This window comes from Phaenicophaeus curvirostris, chromosome 1, assembly GCF_032191515.1.
Source record: "Phaenicophaeus curvirostris isolate KB17595 chromosome 1, BPBGC_Pcur_1.0, whole genome shotgun sequence".
Taxonomy (NCBI): Eukaryota; Metazoa; Chordata; class Aves; order Cuculiformes; family Cuculidae; genus Phaenicophaeus; species Phaenicophaeus curvirostris.
Window position 1 is genome coordinate 72,591,595 of NC_091392.1, and position 24,540 is coordinate 72,616,134.

At 41.3% G+C, this 24,540-nt stretch overlaps 2 protein-coding genes across 2 annotated transcripts in view; one reads left to right on the plus strand and one right to left on the minus strand.

Moving 5' to 3' along the window:
- The window catches only part of ITPR2 (inositol 1,4,5-trisphosphate receptor type 2), a 998,050-nt gene that overhangs the window by 55,792 nt on the left and 917,718 nt on the right, over nt 1-24,540 (minus strand). The window lies entirely within an intron of this gene.
- Nucleotides 10,969-24,540, plus strand: part of GYS2 (glycogen synthase 2) — a 47,944-nt gene continuing 34,372 nt past the window's right edge. Inside the window, exons 1-3 of the mRNA XM_069864030.1 lie at nt 10,969-11,519; nt 20,113-20,294; nt 23,052-23,243. Coding sequence (XP_069720131.1) covers nt 11,399-11,519; nt 20,113-20,294; nt 23,052-23,243 — 495 coding nt within the window. The 5' untranslated portion in view covers nt 10,969-11,398. The remainder of the gene's footprint in view (nt 11,520-20,112; nt 20,295-23,051; nt 23,244-24,540) is intronic.

A 24,540-nucleotide genomic window follows, 5' to 3' on the forward strand; every position in this document is an offset into this window, starting at 1 on the left:
CTGCATAGTTCCTTCTGGCTTTGTTCTTACTGTTCTCAGTTGTGAAATAACTCAAAGCTGTGTTGTGGGACACTATCTTGCAGGGTTCTTGAGACTTGTGCGTGAAGAGCCATTAGCAGTCTTTGAGGACAGGGAGTGGATCTGATTTTCTTCTGATAATGAGTATAAGAAATGTAAACCAAAGGAGTGGCCTTGTGGGTATTGATGGGGTTTTCATTCAAAATTATTATATAGGAATAAGCATCTTATGAAATTTCAAAATCCCCTAGCCTAAATAGGGTCTCCTGATTATTTTTTTGCATTCACTGGTATTTGTAAACTATGCAAGTACATGAATGTTATTGTAATTATTGTTAGAAGTCTTATTATACATTCTTGTATCTTAAATCCATTGCAGTTGCATGTAGAATAGCTTCCCTGTGTGTGTTTACTCAACACCAGCCTATCACTTTGTTACTTGGAGTCTATCCATAATATAGTCTTATATCAACCATATAAAGTCCTTAATAACTATATTGCCATATTACTTTATCTCTGAAAGATATCTGTGGGGTTTTTTTTCTGAGCATAATAGGCTCATGTTTATCTTGTATACACTTTGTTTGTACAGCCCATTGACACATGAACTTTGTTCTCGTATTGCCTTTCATGGGATAAAATGGGTTTTTACCCACATTCCTCTGTGTCAAGAGGTAGCTTTGTCACTCCTTGGTCTAACAGAAAACATTGTAGTGCTGTTGGATGGAATAGTAGAGCCAGTAAGAAGCAGAGCAGAACACTCCAGAAAGGGCAACTTGCTTGACTTGTAGGTAAGACAAATTACATGTTGACTGCTGTAAGGACCTAGACTCCTTATGTTTGTAGGTACATAGATACAGGCTACAGAATAGAAGAAAGGCAGTCTGACTACCCTGCAAATGTCAGACAAGAGACAAGCAGGTACTACTGGCATGGTTGTGTCAGAGGACTGGAGCTCGGTCCTCTGAGTTACACTCAGCCTTGGATAGCTGCTGCTTTCCTAAGAAATGCATGAGAAGAAGAGAGAGCCTGAGTTTTCCACCTGCACATCCAGAACACTGAGATAAAGGAGTAGCATCCTTGCTTTATTATCATTCTGCAGGCTTAGTAAAATATTGCTGTTAATAATAATCAGCCATCACCTGAGCAAGAGGTGGGCTTGTTATAAGCTCAGATGCAATGTTAAATCAGCTGCTTTTTTAGTAGTCAAAGGATAAAAAGAGGGCAGAGTGTTAAGGCAGGTTTAAACATTGAATTAGTATTAAAAAGAACGTGTAGGTGTATAGCAGTGTAAGTGTATTTTGCTAGACTAGTAGTGCCTATATGACTTGCATACCAGCTAACTTAAAACTGTTCTATGGTAAGTAGGTGACTTGTTCCAAGTTGCTCACAGAGTTCCTGTTATTGTCTTTACCCACTTGATGTCACCCTTGTGCTGCAAAATAAAAGCTATTTCCTCATTTTATAGATACTAAGCCACACATAATCAGTGTAATGTAGATGCTCAATTCTCCTTCATACCAGCATGACCAAGAGCCCAAAACCACTTCAGAGTCAGATCCTTATATTGTGGTACAGAATGACACAATGCCACAGCATAGTGGCCTCTCAGGGTAATACCTGATTTTCATAGAGTCGCTGGGTTGGAAAAGACCTTTGAGATCATCAGCTCAAACTGTACCTGTCCACTACTCAATTATATCCCTAAGAACTTCATCTACGTGCCTTTTAAATACCTCCAGGGAGGGGTACTCAACCTCTTCCCTAGGCAGCCTGTGCCAGTGCTTGATAACCCTTTCTGTGAAGGATGTTTTCCTTATGTCCAATCTAAACTTCCCTGACACAGCTTAAGGCCATTTCCTCTTGTCCTGTCACTTGGGAGAAGAGGCCAGCACCTCTCTCTCTACAACATCCTGTCACTGGGGAGAAGAGGCCAGCACCTCTCTCTCTACAACATCCTTTCAGGTAGTTGTAGAGAGCAATAAGGTCTCCCCTCAGCCTCCTCTTCTGTAGGCTCAACACCCACAGTTCCCTCAGCTTCTCCTTGTAAGACTTATTCTCCAGCCCCTTCACTAGCTTTGCTGCCCTTCTCTGGGCATGTTCCAGGACCTCAATGTTTCTGTTGTAGTGAGGGGCCCAAAACTGAGCACAGTATTCAAGGTGTGGCCTCCCCAATGCCGTGTGCAGGGGTAGAATGCATGCCTGTAAATCCAGCCTTATGCAAGTCAAAACTTTCAGAGGTTTTCAGAGACTACAGTACCCAGGGTTTTCCTAAAATTCACACCATTCACTGTGATTGTACAACATATTTATAAACCATTCTTGAGATACCATGTGAGTTATTATTCTGTACAAGCAAAGGAGTCGTGCAAATAATTAACTTAGACTGGTCTATTGGAGAGGTCAGACTCAGGAGAGCTGGATTTACCCAGTGTCTTAAATGAATAACTTGCCTGCAAACACGACCAACAAGGCACAGTGTGGCCCAGGCCATGGTTATACAAAATAAGATTTCAGAATAAATATTTTCTCCCTTATGCTCTCCTCTTTAATAGCTCTTCACCACCATTTCAGCATGATCAATATCCGAGGTAAAAAAAAACACAGAAAATTTGTCAAAATAGCAGGGATTTCTACCACCATTGATTTCTGGAAGGGAATATTCATAATTCTTGCTCTGTGAGATGTGCTAAATGAAAACACAAAGGGAAGGAAAAAGACATTTTATTTAAGATAGTTACCTCTGTGCTGTTAATTCTGTATTTCAGACAATAAGAAATGCAATGATTTCTGAAGTTTCTGTTCATTCAGAAGTCTTCAACAGTAGTAGATACTACAATACTCTCCCAGTATCACTGGGAATTGGGACTGATTACCATGTCTTAATAATCGCATCAAACTCATTTTCCTCCCAATTTTCTCCCCATATATGAAAATAGAGTTGCCCTTGATACTCTCAAACTGAAGATGGATCCAGAAGAGTAATTGTTGATCTCTGTTCATTTCACTGAATTTGTTTTTCCCGTAGCAAATTGTTGTGCAGTAGAAGCAAATAAATACATGACTTGTGTATTGGGATGATTCTGAATGCTGCAGGTTTGGGGCACAGGGAGGTATTTGGTTGTTTTGGGTTTGTTGGGTTTTTTTTTTTTGAAAGACAGAAGAATAAACAAACATTTCTTTCAACACACTTCAAGGGCATTCAAAGTCAGTAGAATGGTTCTCAGACAGAAAACATGACCACAGTCACCTTAGATCAAGTGCCTATATTCTACTGAGTAGGATTTATGCTTAAGTGGGTTGTTGAACGGGCTAAATTTCAACACATTAAATTTCAATCTTATGATGCACTGCATGCTGATCGTGGGATAACTTAGTTTTTATTAAGTCCCTACAATACTGAAAGTCCTTACTGTACTTAGCTGAATGAATGGGAATGCCTCTTCTGGCACTACACTTCTGAGTTTGCAGCATAAACTTTCAAAGCATAGAAACCTTTCTTTGCAGCCAGAGAAGTAAAATGATGCAGTCCTCACTACTTGAGGATATGCAGATAAGCTCTCTGAAGCTGAGCTGCCAGCCCTGATAACAATTCCTCCAAGGTCACACAAGATAAGAGATGTACTAAGAATACATACCTAGCCTGAGCTTTTTTAACGTTTCTAACAAGAAAATCCTAAGCCTAAATGAGTCCCCTTTGTAATAGAAAGGAAGAACAATTATTATTAGAAAAAGGGAAACTCCCAGAGTGTTAGGCAAATGAGGCTTTAGTCTTTGTGTAGTTAACGCTTGCAGCTAAGGAGAAAACACCACAAATTACAACAACACTGATGGCTAATTCTCATATTCCCTCTCCTGGATGAATCAGCAGAGGTCGCAGTAGAGCTGGTAGCCCTCTTGGGCCACTTGATATGAATGTCTTTTGTTGTGTCATGGAGTCCGTGCACGTCATGCCTGTTTGGGACAAAACATATACCAGATGTCACTGAGAAAATGCCATTGTGTTACCTCACTCCCCAGCACTCAATATTTCATAGCCTTTTCTCCCTACTGGCCATTCACAGGGTTACTGTACACCTCTATTCTAACTGGAAGGAACAGTTGTCCACTCGTGAGAGATCTGGAGCAATTTCTGGACTTGCACAAAGCAGGTGTGAAGGCTGTTGCTTCACATCTGGAATGTTCTGAACTTGCTGAATTCACGCAGGCAATTAGGGTTGTCCCTAAAGCATTTCTGAACAACTCCATGATTTTTCCTAAACTCCACAATGACCCTAAATTAGCAGTGTGCTAGAAAATGGGCTATTCTCTCTCCGGGCTATTCTCTCTGCAGATAGCTTTGTCCTATGACAGCTTTCTGGCATGTTGCTAGCAATGCCCAAGAACCTTCACTTCTCATGACATCTGCACAGCGAAGCTAGCAGCTCAGGAGACCCCACCCACCAAATGGCAGCAAAAAGGAGCAGTCTAGCTGACGGAGTCTGACTTCCCAACAGGTAAGGCTTAAAGATGGCAGCCATTGCAAAAAGAGTGGTCAGCAACATTCCTAGGAGTTCATATGCTGTTCCAAAGCATGAATTCCTTTTACTTGCATGAGTATTCTGCTGTGGTAGGAAAACAAAACTGTTCAGCTATTTGTCGTGCCGTGCAGCTGCTATTATTCTCTCAGCATTAATAGCAGTTTTGAACAAGCAGTTTTTTTCTCTGAAACTAAATTATTCCTGTGATGGCATCCTAAATGCCACAAAGACCTGGATATTTTTGATTATTGGTTAAACAGTTTTATGCAAAATAATTTGTAGTACTGATACAAACTCATCTCTATCAGTCTGTGGCTTTAAGGGGCTTATAAGCATATAAAATTAGCCTTAATATGTTTGGAATTCAGAATTGATGAAGTCTCTAACAATTTGGGAGTATCCTCAGCCAGGGTATTCTCAACAACTGTTTACCCTAGAATGTAGGGGGCTGAGGCTGAGTTTGTGGCTCAAGTCTTCCACAAAGGTTAGAAAAGTGAGATCAGGCTCTTAAATCATCCCTTAAACCATCTGAAACCATCTGAAAAATCAACTAATTGGTAGGGGGAGGTATGCATCCACACACAGAGATTTTTCTAGAGTTCTCTTGTGTAAGCAGTTTACCATGCATACTGAATGGTGCAAAATCCTAGCTATGTCTAAATGAGAGAAAGAGAGAAGAGTAGCTGAGCTAACAGACATGGGTACCCCACCACATCAGAAAAGGTCCTGCTTTTATCAGCTACTAGGACCTGGCCTCTAAAGCCTCCAGATTTTTTTCCCCAGACACAATTTGACAAGAATTTGACCATGCACTGAGTGCCAAATGCCTTAAGGGTAACTACAAATCCTCAGCATCTCATTCTTACGCATATTTGTCCATCCATCACAACACAGCTCTTCCCTCGGGTTTCAGACCACTTGGCAGCTGGCAAGCAGAGCAAAGATCCCTGATCATGAAGCCTTCACAAAAGGAGGAGGATGATGGTGAACAATTTAGACACATCACTTAGGCAGGTTTGCTTTATTATTCTAATTTTCTCTACCACTTTGGGATTCATAATGATGTTTACCAGACTCTGAGGCAAAATAAAGTAAGACTTTACCCTTTTCTCTTCAGAAGGGTTAAAACCAAGTGTTGCTGACATCTTAATGCGATTGTATAACAGTAAGCTAAACCATAGAAAACAGACATTTCTACTTCAAAATTCTGGAAAAGATTTTTTTTTAATTAAGTGAAAACATGAGTTTTTTTCCTAAAAAAAATGAACCCTAGGGGGGTTCATCAGGACACCTAAATTGCACTTAATAAATAGTGAGGGCTTCAAGTGGGGCCAAAAAAGCACCTACAACATATGGAAATCAAAGGGACACCTTTAAAAGTTAGGTCAGTGAAGACAGGAAATACCACAATGAAGTTTGAAAGGGGGGAAAAGAATGGAATAACAACCTGAAGTGAAGTGAGAAAAGAAGAAATATAATGTTAACATACTGCTTTTTCTAAGTCAATAGCAAACTCGGCAAACAAATGTCTGTAATGTGTCTCTTTAGAAGAGTGGATGTTTCTTGTAGGGGTACAAAATTAAAGCTCAGCCTCTGTCTCCAAGTTCCTTAATTTTCTTTGTATGGGTTGCTCTAGCCTTGGCAGCCCACACTACTGAATACTAAGAGCTCACCTCATTAGGGATACCTTCTCTTCCTCTCTTCCCTGTGTCTCAGCCTCAGGGAAGGGCCTTTCTTCCAGATGGAGATCTCTCATTTTGCTGATTGTATTGTGGTTCTGTTTCCACGGGCTTCATAAAACTAAGGTTTACCATGAACTAGGATTTAGTGAAAGGGATAAAACAGACTTTTGCTCAAACAAAACAATACAGACACTGGAGAACTCATGTTAACACCACCAGTGCCACCTAGTGCTCTATTTCTAAAATACAGTTTGTAGATCAGTAATTGTTACAAACCATCATAGCTCCTCCTGTAAAATTTGACTCAACGTTTATGAGCATTTTTAACATCTATGTCCTTTTTTCTCCCCCTTTTCCTTACTGTTCATGCAGACAAACCTTGAAACTACAGTTATGTTCAGAGTAAGCCAGACCTAGACAGTTATCTCATTATAAACTCCTACACATTTAGAGTGTTTCTTCCCCTAATATGCAGTTTCTCACTTGCAGCCAGGGAGGCTGAAGTTCATTTTCCAATAAAAAAGATTGTCTGAAGTGGTTGTTCTGGAGGGACTGTGGTGTGAAGACAACATACATGACTCACTTCCTGGGGTGATGTGTTGAGTTTGTGTTTGCAGAAAACCTTGTTCTACACAGACAGACAGAGTTAGGCCAAAGCATGCAGAGGAGACAATATTCTGGGTTGTAACAGTTTCAAAAAGAGTTTTAGGTAGGGCAGAATGCACTGCATTGTCCCTGCATTGCTGTCTCCAGAGAACTGTATGATTTCTCTTCAAAGACCTTGCACACTCAGCCTTTTTGTTGTGCAGTGTCCTTGCAAGTGACATAATTTCACTTCTGTGGGCTGAAAAAGAATTTTGTGGAATAACAAATGATAACTGGCAAAACTGAGTCACATTGAATAATGCATCACCAGAGGGCATTTGTATAATTTGATGATAAGAGTGGTATGGGAGCCTAGATAGGCTAGACTCAATACCAGTTTCACTGGTTTCTAGATTTCTGGAAAATATTTTAATCAATATTGTATTTTAAAACCTACTATTTTGGGTAGGTTTCCATCTTCCCACTTCAGCAGTTGTCCTCTGTTTTGCTAAAAAGGAACAAACAGTATGATCATAGTCACAACCTTTCCTGGTCTCTATGACAAATCTGACATGTTCTAGCGTTAGCAGAGCATCCCTTTCACTACTTGCACTTGAAGGGAGGATAACTAGTGGCTGCCTGACTGTTCCTACTCTTGGTGAGTGCCCCTCCACTATGTGTGCTAAGCTGGCCTTTTCTTACTGTCAGAATATGGCTTTTCTCCTGGGGAGCTCATTTTGCTGTGGGTGCATAGCTACTGGTATTACCTCCTTTATGGCAGCAAACACAGGGACCACCATGTGCATCACAGAGATCCTGCACTTAATCCTGGCAGGCCATAAATATAAAATGAAGGCGCTTTGCTTTCTAGCAATAAAGAACATTCACAGGGATGAAAGTTTTTGGACTATCTGTTGGATCTGAGCTTTCCTACGCACTTCATATGCCTAGTAACAAAAAAAAAGCAGGAATCTGTGATGACACTGTGTGAAAAAGCTTTATTAAGTGAGACAGACTCGATGAAGTGAAATGTACTCTGAATATGAAGGAATACTAATATTCATAGTGCTATTGAACACTTTCTGTCAGATCAGAAACACTTTAAAGAATTCATATTATCTCCAGCCTGCAAAAAGTGAGTTGCCTGAGTTGCCCAGGTTTACGCAATGATGGTGTTGTCAGTGCATGTGAAATTATCTTGTGGTATCTGATGATTATTTCAAACCCATTCTCCAAGGTTTACAAGGTTATATTGTCTTTTGTCAAATTCAAACAGCAAAGGAAGTATCCTCTTATTAAAAAAGCTGGGAAAATGTGATACCCCAAAAACTGAAAACCACAGGCTATATAAAGAGCTTAAAAATTTAATTATTACGACTTCAATTCTTTGTTCTAGAATTATTTGCATGGTTTCTAGGCTTTTGAGTGCCTAGGAACATTAGTATGTCAGTGAGTCTGTGCCACTCTTTATCTGCCATCACTTCCGAACATTTGCGTGTCATCCCTGGAGAGGTAACTGGTGTGGGCAGTTTGACTTCAGCATCTTGAACGAGGTTCAGAGACTCTAGAGGAGAATAGTACCCAGCCAGTGGCGATGATGGGGCCCAAATCTGCGAACCCGTCTAGTTTCATAGAATCATAGAACGGGTTGGGTTGGAAGGGACCTTAAAGATCATCCAGTTGCAACCCTCTGCCCCACCCCCTCTGTGAAGGGACACCTCCAGCTAGATCAGGTTGCTCAATGCCCCATCCAGCCTGGTCTTGAACACCTCCAGGGATAGGGAACCCACAACTTCTCCAGGGCAACCTGTTCCAGTGCCTCACCACCCTTGCAGGAAAACATTTCTTCCTAATATCTAATCTGAATATCCCCTCTTTCTGCTTAAAACTGTTACCCCTTGTCCTATCCCTGCACTCCCTGATAAAAAGCTCCTCCCCAGCTTTCCTGTAGCCCCCTTTATGTACTGGAAGGCTGCTATAATGTCTCCCTGGAACCTTCTCTTCTCTAGGCTGAACAACCACAACTCTCTCAGGCTGTTCTTCTATGGGAAGTGCTCCAGCCGTCATCTTCATGGCCTTCCTCTGGAGTCAGTCTAACAGATCCATGTCCTTCCTGTGCTGAGGACTCCAGAACCGAATGCAGGACTCCAGGTGAGGTCTTACGAGAGTGGAGTAGATGGGCAGAATCTTTTTCCCCCTGGAAAGCTGCACCTTGCAGTAGTTACTCGTAATAAGAGCAAGAAGACATGAGTTCCTCTGTCAATGATCTCATTTTAACTAAATAAAGTTCATACGTACCACCTAACACTACAAACGAACACACGGAGGGTTCTGCTATGGGGATACCTCACTGCCTCCTCCTGCCATCACATCCATCGGTGTGAGGGGCTGAGGCAATGGTGTGGTCTGATGTGGCAGCCGCTGGGCAGCACCCCTTGGTGGGCCACGGCAGGGTGGTAGTGGAGGAGGGAGAGAAGTGGCCCCAGCCGCTGGGCTGCAGGAGTCCTCCCATAGGCTGCCATTAGCGAGGCAGACTGTAGGCTCACTGCCCACGCTGTCTCCTTTATAGGGTCTGGATTTGCAGTGTATGCATCGACACAGGGCTGACAAAGTCCTCTAGGATTAGGATGGACTTCAAGTTGCTTTGTTCTTACCTGCTCCACTCCCCACCAGAGATGGCCTTTGGGAGAGCGACACCTTTCCACCTCACCTTCAGGGTTTTCCAGGGAAAAGTGTGAAACCATGACTTAGGCAGGTTTGATGGCTAAGAAATGAAGTGAGCCTTAAAATATTACTGTTTTTTCTTTTAAGTGACACTATTTTTAACCTATAGGATGATGTGGTGTCCTATTTACTTGAAGTGGTAAAAGCCATAGCTGTTCCAAAAATAACCAGTCTTAGCTAGGTTTTTATCATAAAATGTTAAATAAGGCAACTCAAACAACTGAAACAAACAGACACCCAACTGATAAACCCCCGAATCCTTCCCCAGACACGCTGCAATGCGGGGCTGCGTGCCAGGTCCTCTGGCAGGAGAGGTGAGGCAGCATTCACCCTCACCTCTCCCATCTTTCCATGTTCCCAACCATCCTATTCCATCGCTTCTTGCCAAGCTCTGTTGAGATGGATGTGGTTCCTGACTTGGCAAAAAAAGTTTTTTGCAACCTTAAGTTAGTTCAGTGAGCTGTAGCCATCAGCTTAGGGATGGGTCTGATTGCCGTAAGTGCAGAGAGAGCATGGGAAGTGGAAGAACAAGGGATTTTTTGGGATAGTTAGCCATTAAGGTAGGCTGAGCAGTAATTATGTTGTGTCTAAGAGACTTTTATGCAGATGAGCTGCCCGTCTTCTAAACCAATTGCCTTGGGCCTGTTTAATGTCTAAAGTGAACTCAGAGCCTTTCACTCTATGCCACTATGAGACACCCTGGATCTCACCTGGAGACTTGTTCACTGCTGAACTGTGGATTTTGGGCAGGTCATGCTCTAAGCTCAGAATCGGATTCAGCTTGCACAGCTGTCCCACAAGCACTGGCATCTCAACCAGACACGTAAGCACATAAGCACCTTCCAGCAGGCAGCTGCTTTGTGCAGCTTTGAGGATCTCAGGTTGTGAGTTAGTGACTGACACCTCTGCAGATGTGTGTGCACTGCGTGTAGCATCCCAGCTCCGTGCTGGAGCAAGATAGGGGCGTACTGTTTGCTGACTTAGTACTTATTAGTTACCCTGAGCAGAGGACATGGGCCCAGAAAAGAGCTGTAGCATACAAAGAGAGAAACCAGATGGAAAAACAGGGACCAGGACTGCAAGAAGGGGTAAAACACGTGCCAAAGTAGGGATAGAGCCTTTGTAACTCTGTGAAAGCTCTTGGGGCTGCAGGTGTGCTCAAGAGTAGGGTGAAGCCAACAGCTTGTGCAGAGCCCTGGGAACACTGCAGGAGTTAATTGTGGAAGAAGGGTTTGGGGTAAACTGCTGTTTACAGACTGATGAACTGAACAAGAATAGGTAGGAGTTCAACCTGACAAGTAATCTAAGAGACATCAAGTAGAACTAGTCTACTAACTCGGTTGTTAAGTGGTCAGCAGCCAGAGAGGTCTGTGGGTGCTAATGGGAGGGGAGGTGCCCCTCGAGGGGAGGACTCAGGGGCTGGACTCAAAGTGTCCTCCCTGCTGATGTTTGCTCAGGGCAGTGCTGAATTTACAGCCCTCGAACTGCAGTTGTTCCTGAAGTGGTGGATATTGAATGCTGTGGCTGAGGAGCTCAAAACCATTTTCAGACTTCCTCTAAGAGAAGAAAAGAGCAAGCCCTGGCCCCAAAACAGTCAAGACTGTTCTCAGGTCTGTCTTAAATTCTTGCCTCTACCAGCAGCTGCTTCTCAAGCCCTAAGGATTTCACTGAGCCAATTTAATGCTGGTGGTCAGACAGTTTAAACCCATTAGCTCCTAGCTATCTGAATAATTTTCTTCTCAGAGCCTGGCGCACCAGCAGACTGCTCTTACCAGAACTGCGGAGAACTGCCACGTTAACTGAACATTTGCTAACCGTGGTGACATCGAACATTTGCCTGCGTGGTGACCATTTGAGGGCTGAAGAAAAATGCCACTGGCTAGATCATTGTCCATGACTTCTCTTAACGGGCTTCCTCAGTGGGAGGATGAAGACCTACCAGTGCAGGATTTGTTGCTCTTTGAAGTTTCTTGGGAAGTTACCAACAAAGGTTTGTATAACTCTTAGGAGTTAGTAGCATTGTTTTCACAGGAGTGAAGGGAGGCATGAAGGGGAGATTGGGGAAAAGTGGGCAGCAGAGCTGTTGAATGGGAAGGAGAGCATGTGGCATCCGTGTGTAATCGTGCATGCTCTGTGTGGGCTGCATCTGTCTGTGCTTCTGTGGGATGAACGCATAGGCAGGATATCCATGTGTCTTTACATTTTTCACCATCAGGGATAGGTTATTTAAACAAACATCTAAGTGTTATGCCTGGGTGTGCAGATGCATGGATATGGACTTATGTTTTACCTTCCATGCAAATTCACGTGGGAATATAATGCATGAAAACAAGATGTAAAATAGACATCAGATTCACAGTAGTTTAGCAGTCCCCCTCAGCCTTCTAGAGGAGTGTGTAGAAAAGGCCACGTTTGAAACAGGTATGAATAAACAAAGCTGTGTTGAAGCCACCAAACAAAAAACAGATGTCAATGTCCAGCAGTCTTTATGCCAGCTGCAGCCCTTTTGGACTGGTCTTTGCAAACAGAGGTGGTGCCAGACAGACGCTTCATGCTTTGCACATGTGTACAGACTGAAAATCTGTTCACTGTACGCAGTCATGCAAAGTGGACGCTGCTTGTTACACAAGGATCTTTCTGCCTCCATTTCTAATTCACTCACCCAAACGTCCCTTTTCAGTTTGCCAAGGGGGAATGGGCTCCATGTTTGCCACAAAAGGGAGTTAGTATGAGTAAATGATTGACCTCATGTGTCTTACTGTCCTGGCAGATAAATAGATTAGTCAGGAGAGGGGATCTGTAATCTGTTAAGATTTTAACTCTAAAGGGGAAATGTGTATGAGAGGAACAGACAGTTCCGGTGAGACTGGAACTACTGTTCTGTGATAGCTTCTGGTATTTATTCTGCACTGCATTGCAATATTATATTGCTCTTTTTCAGAGTGGAGAGGAGTATCAATACATAGAGGTAATACAGAGTAGCTTTTGCACTTTAGATCCCTGTGTTCAGTAGCCTCAATCAAGCTCTTTGAGTGAATTTACTATTGTCAGAAATCGAAGCATGCAGCATTTAGTTTTGCGGTGTGCTTGATAAGTAAGGCACTGGCAAGCAGATGGCAGCAGAAATCTAGCAAATTCAGGTGTTCTCATGAACATCTCTGAACTCAGTAGTATATGTATTTTCTGAGTCATCTAGACCCACTGGTTATAGATATCACACATATGTTTAAGCAGAATATGCTTAAGAAAAAGTAAAACACGATTAGATTTATCTGTCTTTCTGTGCATATACAAAATACAGTGAATCATTTAATCATCTATACACCTCTTGTTGACTTCATTGAAACCAAATCAACTGTCACAAGTACAATTTATTATCCTTGCATTTTATGAGAGAATTAGTATTTATTGAAGTGAATATTTACTCAGTTAGTTTAAAAATAAGATGCTATTAATTACACCATTTACTAAACCCATATAATGAAATGGAGCTGACTGAACTAGTCATGGCAAACAATTTCTTCATCAGAACCAGATCTCTGTGCAAAGTTGCTGTCACTGAACATTGACTGGAAACATTTGTGCAAAAACTCTTTAATAAGGCCATTTCAGCTTGTTTTTTCTGGCAGACTCTTGATACTGAAGTTTTTTTTTCCATATCTTCCAGGCAATTGGATGTCCAAGTCATGTGCTGAGATACTGTTCCCTGGTGACCTAACTTTTTTAAAGTTGGAAAATGTTAGTGAGCTGTGTTCCTCAGGAGAGAGAGTAGCCAAAAAAATACAGTGAGAGTCATCACAGAAGATACATCGGCTTAGGAAATAAAGCTTATACTGTATTTTTCCTGCCTCCTTTAGCAGAAGGAAGGACTAAGTAATTGACTAAGTAGGCTGACCACACACAGATTAGTCCTGCTATGTATTTTAGTTTTAATGTTAGTGTATATATTGCTGTTATAATGGGGAAGATAAGCATTACCTAGGTTTATTTTCTGACAAGTTAATTTTGAGCATTTAAGGTTTCTTTCTTCCTTTCTGGCAATGCGAAGGTGTGTCAGGGTAGTTCAGCATGAAGCTTCCTTGCACTACTTGAGTGATACAAAGCTGCTGTTGCCTACATGAGAGAGTTCAAGTCTTTGTATTCACTTTGTGTGCATCACCACGTGTTTGGCTGTGGGTTCATTACCTCCTTGAACCATGCTTCTTGTTCATGGCTCTTCCATTTTTGTGTGACAGTGGCAGTAAAATTGAGTATCTTGTTCCCTCTGAGGAACATACTACCAGAGCTGCAGAGGTGTACCAGCACCTGTACTACAGGTGCTGAGCTGTTTTCTGAACCTCTCAAATATATTCTCCTTCAGAGGCTGAGGATGATGAAGGGGTCCTACAAACTGGAGCATATCTGATTATGTATTGTGAAAAGATCTTCATGCACCAGGCTGCCTGTGGGGAATGAGCGTTTACGGGGATTTCCCTGAGCAGGAGATGGTGCTGGTTTGTACTGAGGCATGTGATGCAGCTGAGGGAAGGACAAGTCACTTGTATGAATTCAGTGCTCGGAGGTCTACAAGTACCCATTATTTCTGGAGTCTCATCACTTCTTTGTCAGCAGCTGACACAATAGAGGTGTGTCTTATTTTTATTTTTTAAATCTAGGTTATTTTAACACATTCTAGCTAGGCAGAGCTTTCTACTTCTTTGCTGCTTTTTACATTCTCTGTCCTGGCTGCTGCCTGTGCTAAGTGGCAATTTCTGACATGTATGTTAGGAAGCACCAGCAAGTCTTCTTTCTCCTTTTCTCTGTCTTGAGCAAGGAAAACCAAGGTAGCTGAAGGAGAGAATGAGAGAAAGAGAAACTAAAAAGGCTCATTTGCAAGTGTCGATCTTCCTGTGAAGAGGAACTTGCCTCTGAAACGCAGCACAACTTTAAAATCATCTTGTATAAAATGTCCCCTACCAAAGCAGTGAGAAAAATACAGGTTTGTTTTGCAAGACTTTCCTTACTTTATTTGACTCTTCACTGATGGGCAAGACCCATACTGTGAAGTAGAGCTACTGTGTTTATGTGTCAGAAGGGGAAACTTCAAGGACAGGAACACAAACCAAATGGCTACAAGCTATGTAGATCTTGTGAACAAAGCCCCACAGATGGAAATTGTCAACAGGCCACAGTCAAAGGCCATTGTAGGAGTAGTAGCAGCAGTCCTGGACTTAAGTGGGACTAAATTTTCCCACTGAAAATGTAGGTATTTTATCTAGCTATGGGGGAGAAGTCTAATTCCGTAAGTGACAATCACAGTTAGCTGTAGCTTAGTGGGGTTCTTCAGACATTAATGAGAAGGGCTGAGAGAGTTCAAGATCTGGGCTGTGCTCTATAAAGATGTCTGTGAAACCATTCCAGTCCCATTTAGATTAGTATTTCCTGCTGTAATACTAACAGCTTTTAGATAGAAAACAGAAGAATGCTTAAACATGCCAGGCGAACAGCCAGTTTGTATCATTCATACATGTATCATTCATACATACATTCATACGAAGAAATTAGCTCAAGAGTCACTGGTAGATGAATCCTAAATATTTTTTTTCATCCCTATGGGTATGAAGACTCTGCTAAAAAAATCCATTTGTTCACTTCTCCCTGGAGCAGAGCTCTATGTACAGTTTTTCTGGCAAAAATCTGGACTCTTGGAAATTAAATCCTGAATCTACTGAAGTTAGTAGGACCAGCATTTTATTTCCTCTGCATTAAATGTCCATCCACAAGGAGAGTTCTTTGGGAGAAGGTGAATGATGTAATCTGTGGCACACCTGAAGTGACACTCTTTGGGGAGTTGGGATGCACTGGCATAAACTTGGCATAAACAGAGTATTAAAGTCCTGTGTATTTCTAGAGTGGGTTGGTGCACTGATGTCGAATTAATCTCAAATGAAATCTTGTGGACTAGGGGTCATGCAGACAGAAATAGCTTCTGTACTACAGACATCTGTCAGATTTCAGTGTTTCAGTATTATTTCACAATATGTTTGGAATGCCAGAACTTCTGTCTTTTGATGAGTCATGGCCACAAACATGGCCAAAAATACATTAAAAACATCTGCTGTCTGAAGACGCTGGGTTTTTTTCACCTGATGCATCTAACAACCTGACTCTAAAAATGGTCCTCAAGTATCTCAACACACAACCAATAATTAAACTGGTGAAGGGGCTGGAGAACAGGCCTTATGAGGAACGGCTGAGGGAGCTGGGATTGTTTAGCCTGGAGAAGAGGAGGCTGAGGGGAGACCTCTTTGCTCTCTACAACTACCTGAAAGGAGGTTGTAGAGAGGAGGGTGATGGCCTCTTCTCCCAAGTGACAGGGGACAGAACAAGAGGGAATGGCCTCAAGCTCCACCCAGGGAGATTTAGGCTGGACATTAGGAAAAATTTTTTCATGGAAAGGGTCATTGGGCACTGGAACAGGCTACCCAGGGAGGTGGTCGATTCACCTTCCGTGGAGGTGTTTAAGGGACGGGTGGGCGAGGTGCTAAGGGGCATGGTTTAGTGTTTGATAGGAATGGTTGGACTGGATGATCTGGTGGGTCTCTTCCAACCTGGTGATTCTATGATTCTATGATTAGGAATCCCATATCAGTTTTCAGGTCACTGGAATATAACTTATGTTTGCTGACATAATATTGCATGATACGTTAAAGAGAACAGATTCAACTTTAGGTATTCATGCTTTTGACAAATATGATTTGATAAATTATTGCTCAAAAACCTAAAAAATAAGATAAACTAAACTAAAATTCCAACCAAACAGTAGAAAAATAATGAGTTCAAGCCAAATTTTATCACATCTTTGTAGATCAGAGATACATTCTGATGGGGGAGAGTGGAAGGATAGTTGATGTAACTAGTAATTGTGGCAGTGAATTTGAATCCTGAATCTGTGGTCCCACTGCTTTCTTGGAATCTATGGTAGCCATGATCTTTAGTACTTTCAGAATGGCCCAGTCAGGCTGCAGCAAAGAAGCTGAAGAGCCCTGGGAGCACCCTGATCCTCTGTCTCTGTGTAGCAAAGTTGCATGGGGAAGTGCTCCTGCACTCCATTTATCCATGTCTCATTTGGATAGTTTTGCGTCAGATTGCTCTCCTTTTTTGGTCTCTGCTGCTCCTTCCCTCTGTCCTTCTGTAAGCTGGGCTAGGTAGGAGAGCAAATAAAATGAAGGGGGGGGGGTTATTTCTGGCCGTTTTGAGAAGTTTGGGCAATTCTGTGCTTAAAGGGTTGCACCCGCAGAAGACTTTTTGTTGGCGCAATTCCTAGGTAAGGAAAAAGAGGAAGAATAGGAAGGAAATAAATGGGGAAAAGGGTTTGCTGTTGATTTCTTTTTAAATTTGATTTTCTTTGTTCTGGTGGGAAAAGTTTAGAAAGCATTTTAAAAAGAAATAACGGAAATATTTTTCTCACAAGAACATTTAAAAATCATTAAAGCTTATAATATTTTAATAAAGCATTTTGGGGAAGATCAGAACACTAAACTAGCCTTCTATACACATTTTACTGCTAATTCCCCATGTTTGTGATGACCCAAACCAATTCTCTGGATCCAGTCTCTCCTAATTCTGCATCTATATCTCATCTTGTCTTAATGTTTGTTTTAAAAGCCGTTCCAAAGTACAAAACATCAGGGGCTGCATACAAAAACTTGCAACATCATGGGATTTTGACACAACCATGTTGTTTGTAAAAGTTTTTTGTTTATAATATGACCTTAACATTATATTAGTGAAGAAATAAGGAGGTTAACCAAAATGTTCACAGTAATTTGAGAATTCTGTTAGTTTCCAAGTAAATGTATAAACCCTTACTCTGTTACGCAGTAGGATATGCAACACATTGCTTACTCACGCATGTATTTCCAGGGAATGCAAAGTAAATGAAGATATCTCTTAAGGATATACAATGTGTTCCTTGAATTTGCTATGGAAAAGTGTAATTTCAAAAGTCAATACGTTATTGCAGACATTGCTTTGTTCTTCTCCAGATATCTTTTTTAAGTTATGCCCAACACAGATTTTCATTTGCACTCTTTGCCTCCCCTGTCAACTAAAGTTTATGCAACGATACCCTTTGTGAATCATATGTCCATAGTAATGGAGAAGACAAAAGCATGTATTGGGATCAGCTTTTATTGCACTGTCTTCTGAAGAGTTTTTACAGTCTCTAAAACATACTTTTTTGATTTTATCTTAAGTATCTCACATTACACATCAGGCAAATAAGTGCCCCAAAATGATTTTTACCTTGCTATGCAAGACATTATGTTGTACAGCATACTCTCCACCCTTTCCTTCAGAACAAGCGTTCCATACATCTTCAGCAGGGCACCCTTTACAACACACAGTGATCTGAAGCAAAACCTTCTGAAAAGAAACACTCAGCTGTTGGCTATACAAAGTTAAGTTCCAGGCTCTATTCAGCTCCTAAGTTGCAGCTTCCCTATTAATCTTAAAAGTAATAGCTGGGGAAACTCGGCTACCTTCCTGATCCTGATGTTGAACACCTTGTTGTGATCTCCACTCTTGTGATAGCAGGGAAAGAGCTCTGCACTACTCTAGTTATACACAGTTTTACCATGTTATTTAATATCTTTCATTTTGCAAGTAGGTATTTTTTCTTTTCCTGGGGTCACTGGGCACAGAGATCTTCCCTTATTGTAAGCTCAGTACTTCTACCAGTTAAAACCAATTAGTTTCATGACTAAGAATTCTACCAGGCCCCGGATTTATTCCTATATGTGCAGAGCCTTATGCTCATACAATGTACCTACCACCCCATAAGAACAGTTGTGTCATTGTTACTTTATGGACTGAACACTCTGACTTGTCTAATAGAACAAAAATTAGACTTTTATCTGAAGCCAGGCTATTTAAGTGGTCTCCCTCAGCTTGTGAGCAGAAGAACTTGGAGGGAATAAGTACAGTCACTTACTAAGATTTCTCTAAATCCCTGTCCAGCATTTAGAACTTGATGACTATAAGTTAGTTTCTTAGTTTTCTGGTCCCAATGGAGTGCAGAAGAATAGATTTCCTTCTGCAGTTCCATGTCTATATGATGTGAAATTCTTGAACTGTAAACTTAATTTAGGAACATATGTCTGTAAGATTGTCGCCTTAAGCCTTGAATGTATATGTAGGGTAATAGCTTCTTGTAGTAATTCCACTTTGCAAGACGGGAGATTGGAACTGCATTTGTTTTTCTTTGTGAAATACCTAAGATCCTGAGACACTGCCACATAAAAATAGAAGGACTAGGGACCCTTCAGTCGTTCAAAACAAATGGGATATTTCTCAGGAAAAGGATTTTAAGTGGCCCATTACTTTTCCACGAGCACAATTAAAAACATAGCTCTATCACTCAGTTCCTCAGGATTGCAAGGTACCAGGCTTGGAAGAAGGCTTTCTGAAATTGTCAGATATTACATACAGTTTATTTAATCTAGGAACTAATTTCCTGAAATGCTGAGTAACTTCAGGTGCTCTACTGTAAATGGTGGTCATTTGCTGCAGATTTTTAAGGAGTGTCAGATAACCTATGAAGGTTCTTGCCATTCGCAAGAATGGAAAACACTGACACCTCTGGATGGAGTGACTGCTACTAGTCATTTGCAACCTGCAGTACTGACTTCTTATGTCATTTTGATGTCATTGCTGAAAGGCAGAACATAGACTTCTTGCCTGAAGTATTGCCAAATGTTTACAAGTTCAGTAGAGGATGAAATTTTTAAATTGGAACACTGTTTTCCTTCCTGATGCTTCCTTTGTTGTTCACTTGTCCCTGTTGAGCTTCATTTACCTTAACTTGCTTTAATATCACTGGAGCTATGCTAAACTTGTCCCTAGTGTATAGCAGCTACCTAGCCTCTGGTTTTCTTTTCCATTGCCTTCCCTCCCACTTGCTGGATTCAAGAGTGCACTGTTGTTTTTCCAAATTTGTCATGGTGGAACGCCCACTGCCTGGCACCACAGGTCCTGTGGCAAAGTGGGCTTTGCAAGGCCGCCGTGCCAATGAATGAGTTATGGGGCCAGCTATGGAAAACTGTGAGGAACAACAGCCAAGTGAACCTTGCATATCGTGTGCAAGACTAGATAGATCTGTAATGACTCTTCAAGGGATGTCGTTGTTGCATTCTCTTATATATTTTTGTATTGCATTTATTTTTAAAATGGACAATTTTTTGGTGGAAGGTGCTGCATGCATTTATATTGGTAGTGTAGGCCACATACCTTTCAACTTTAACAACTCTTCAGAATGGTGATGGAACATGACACATAGGAGAAAGCAAAGCATTAGATTGTCACTTGAGAATTACACAGTCTGCTATCGGTGCATACTCCTAAACTGAATGATGAAGCTCTGATCCCATTTAAGAGACTGAACTTCTATTTATTTGATAAAGTCTGAGTTTCACTTAAAATCTGAATTCACAAAGTGCTTCAACTAATGGTACATCTGAACCATCAGTGGGTCAGAGGTTATTCCAGAGCTTTGTGACCTGCACACCTTTCTACTTTTTGTTCTTTGTGATCTTCTTTTGCAGTGGGAGGCATTTACACTGTGATCCAGACAAAAGCCAAAATTACAGCAGATGAATGGGGTGAAAACTATTTTCTGGTTGGTCCCTATTTTGAACAAAATGTAAAGACTCAAGTGGAAGCATGTGAGCCTCCAAACCCTGCAGTTAAGAAGGCAATGGACACCATGAAAAGCCAAGGGTGTCAGGTAAATAAGATGTGCTACTGCTTCCCCGGGTAACAAAGCTGACTCTGAGGAGATTACAGTTTTGGTTAATGCTCTTGCCGTTCCACTTGACACAGCAGTCCTGGTCAATGTCACAATGGGAAAGGCTCAGAATCCGCTGTTAGAACAGCAGAGTCAATTCATTAAAGGTTATTTTTGAGGAAGAACTAGTTTATCCAATTACAGGTTTTAACAGTCATTTATCTGCAAGTCTACTTAATTGGATTAATGACTTATTTATCCAGCCTCTAAACACAGTGAGATTTTAGTAGATATAATATGACATCACTTTGACTACATCTTTAATTTTGCATTTGGTGTTGTGCTGGAGAGAGAAAAGCATTCCACTAGCTCCCAGTTTTTATGTAGCATTATATTGAGTTGAAAGCAAGAAAGGGGCAAACCAGAGGTAGACTCAAAAAAAGCAGTGAACTGACAAAGTATCTGCTTCCTCAGATCGATGCAACTACCTCTCCGTTCTCTAGGAAGAGAGGTTAAAGCACAGCACAAGGAGTGAATTCATCTATGTTTCTCTCATAATGTTTAATCAGGGTTTTCTGTGTGATCTCCATCAAACCTCGTAGCCTTTCTGTGACTCAGTATCTCCAGCAAGAAAGCAGGAATAAACTTCTTCCTATAAAGGTTACCTGCTGAAAGGAATAGAATCTGCTGTATTGATGGGCAAGATACTAAGCTGCAAGCAGCTCCAGCCTTGAGAACAACTGAGCACCTGAAAATGGAGGGAAGATGACACATCCTAAATCTGACCACATTTCTTGAAAGTCCTCATGAGAAATCTAGAACTCATCTTGACTTGAATTCAGCACTGAGTCCCTCAGAGACACTAGTTTGAGGAGGAAAAATTGTCTGTTTATAATGTGTGCCAAGCACGCAAAAAGCAGTGAAAGGCAGCAGCAAAGAAGCATTCTTACAAGGTTCTGTTGTTGAGGGGCATGATACACTTCAATGTAGAAATTCATAAACTTCTGCCAACATCTCTGCACTGGCAATGTGTTGTTTCTCTTTGTAAGAACAGGTCTGCTGTTGTTAGAATCTAATGCACTTTTGCATTATAGAAGCTTGTTGTTGGACTTAGATGTGCCACAGCTTGTGAAAGTGTTTGAGACACTGGCATTATGTGATGCTTGCATTGTTCAGGCTAAAAGGTCTAATCTAACTTCTGTTTCTTGTTTCTAATCAGATTCTCATAAGCAATTGATCAAATTTGCCATAGTGCCTCTGTTGCTTACAAAGAGATGTTTCTGCAAGCTATAACATTTCTTTGTCTGGGGAACAGGTAAAGTCTTGTGGAGTATATTAATTGCAATGCTATATATACACGTCATGCTGTTCCAGCAACACAGTGAATTTAATTAGCCTAACTTGTGCATTGTGCTGCTGGAGTATTCATGCATAGCAGCAAATCTGTCCTAGGTATATCAAGTATAGCTTTGATCTCTAATAATGACGTTCTAGTTTCCAGGAGCTGTGCTTATCCTATTAACATTTATGTCTGGATTTTGCTTATGCATCACAATAGATCCCTTTAAACCAGGGGACCTAGGAATGCTTCCAAACTTCTCAGGTCAGGTGTGTTCCTTGCCACAACCTGACTCCATATTTAGATGAAGCCTGGGTTCACACAAACTCCCTGCTTTTTAACCTCATTTCATAAGAAAGCTGGATAACCTGAAATAAATATGTAAGGAGCTGACCCTTATTCACACATCTGTCTTTTTTGCATCCTGTATTTTTTGTGCAAACAGGTCTAAGAGCTTTCCTATTGTGGTTTTCAAGGCCTGACCTCTATTAACCATATTCTAGCATCAAAGCTGGGTTCAGCCCCTGAGGTCTCAGGGGCTGGTGAATGAAAAGAGGCTGAACAGTGGCATATAAGATTCCTTTGCGAGGTGTATAAACTGCACTAGCCTCCCTATAGTACCTTGTTCTTCCCAGTTAATGTCTATTGCTATAACCATTTTGATGGCAGAATTAGTGTGAAATAACTTGACTGTGCAGACTGGTACAATCTGTAGTGTCGGCCTCGCTGTGCTGTGTTCAGCCTACTCTCCTGGTAGGACAAGATGGGCAGGTAGGTTATATCAGTGAAGTTCTAAATACACTTAGACATGTTTAACTACGCTGATGCAGAATAAAGCAGGAAAGCTGTATTGCAAGGCTGTTGCGGTTTTAGGTATTATTACATCTTCTGATTGATCATTCCACTCTGCCAAAGGGCATCAACTGCAGTGCTTGGGCAGAATGAGGAAATGCCATGGTAGTTACAGGTCGCAAGCACTTGTCCTACAAAATCCATCACCAGTAATAAATGGCAAAAGATTGGTGACAAATCTGGCTGAAATACAACAATACTTTTGAAACGAGAACAAAAATGGCATAAATGTAATACTTCAGTAAGAACCTAACATCTCGTTATTCAACCAAGTATAGTCTTCCTAAGCTATTTTTTAATGAAAAAAATGTTAACGTTGCAATAAAAATCTAAAATGAAAGTCTTAAAACCAAAATGTTCTGAAGATTATAGTTTCCTTTCATACCTGCCTTTGGCCCAGTATTACTTTGTGTGTTTTACCAGGGAAACCACAAATCCTGGGTATGTAGGACTATGATCACATATTAAGTCAAATACTTACATTTTGATGGATGAAATAGTTATGCCAACTAGCCTTTGCATTTATGTTAATGTTTTCTGCTTATATCGTTGCCTCTTTCCCAAAGATCTTTTTTGGAAGATGGCTGATAGAAGGCAGTCCATATGTCCTACTGTTCGATATAGGATCAGCAGCTTGGAATCTGGACAGATGGAAAGGTGAATTTTGGGATGTCAGCAACATAGGGATCCCTTTTCATGACCGAGAAGCCAACGATGCTGTGATTTTTGGATCATTAACAGCCTGGTTTTTAAAAGAGGTACAATTTTTAAATATAGAGACTTTCAAACCTCATCCTTTTCAGCAGGGGAAAAAAGCTTTGGGATGTGGTTCCTACTCTCCAGTTTAGAAACTATGTTTTAAAGAAAGTTGATACCTGGTGTAGATCAAATTCATATGCAAACCCTAAATCTTCAGTGGTCATTTAGCTATACTTTTCTGGGATAAGGGGGCTGCCCTTTGTGAAATCTGCTATGTCTTTACTGTCACTTCCCTCTGTGTTTCTTCTCATCACAGTTAAGCCTTGGCCCAGCCAATTTCAGCAAGTCAAATCGAGCAGTTGGGCTCCCAGTTCCCTTCTCCTCCTCAGCCCCAGGGAAAGGGAAATGAGAGGAAAAAGACTTGCGGGTTGGAAACTAAACTAAAGCAACTTTAATAAAATAGTAATTGTAATAATAATAATAATAATAAATAAAACAATAAGTTACATACAAATATATGAAATCATACCCCCACCCTGCCCCTTGATGACTGTATGTCCACAAATACTGTAGGGTAGGCAGAGGGCAGGTGAGTGGCAGGAGGGAGATTAGACCCAGGAGGTGGATTCAGGAACACATGGATCTGGGATCAGGGGCAAACAGACAGATGAGGTCCTCACTGGGCATCGGCCATCACAGAAGAGAGTGAGACTCTTCAGATCTTTTAGTTTTATACCAAGTGTGACTTATATGGAATGAAATACTATGTTGGTCAGTTTGGGGTCACCTGCCCTGTGTTCACCTATCCTGTCTGCTCCCCCCTGCAGGTGTGACTTTTTTTTGCCTCTGACTTAGGGCATCCACCATCTTGAGGGTGGCCTTGGTTTCTACAGGAATAAATATAAGCAATGGCCTTTCTGCATACCAGTGCCCCATGTTATCACTGCTAGAGAGAAATGCTTTCTGAAGAATATGCAGTGAGCTTTCAGAAAATGAAATTACATAGATGAGACATAGCTGAAGTTAGAAAACTGATGCTACTTTTGCTCAAACTACAAACACTTTTTAACTCCCTTGTTTGTCACCAGATGCCCTTACAAGTAGGATCTTAAAATACTTTTTGTCTCTTATGGTAGTCAAGTTGACAGACTCACAAACTATCCTTGAAACCAGTCGAGCCATATCACAGCAATTAGATACTTCCTTGCACAGGGAATACAGGCAGGCAGAAAGAATTAATGACAGCACTGTGAGTTCACATGTTGCTCTACCACAGCCTACCTGGAGAGTGGAAAGTTTGTTATCTGCAGAATCATCTGTCTGTCATAGGTGCTCATGATTTTTGTATTCAAACAA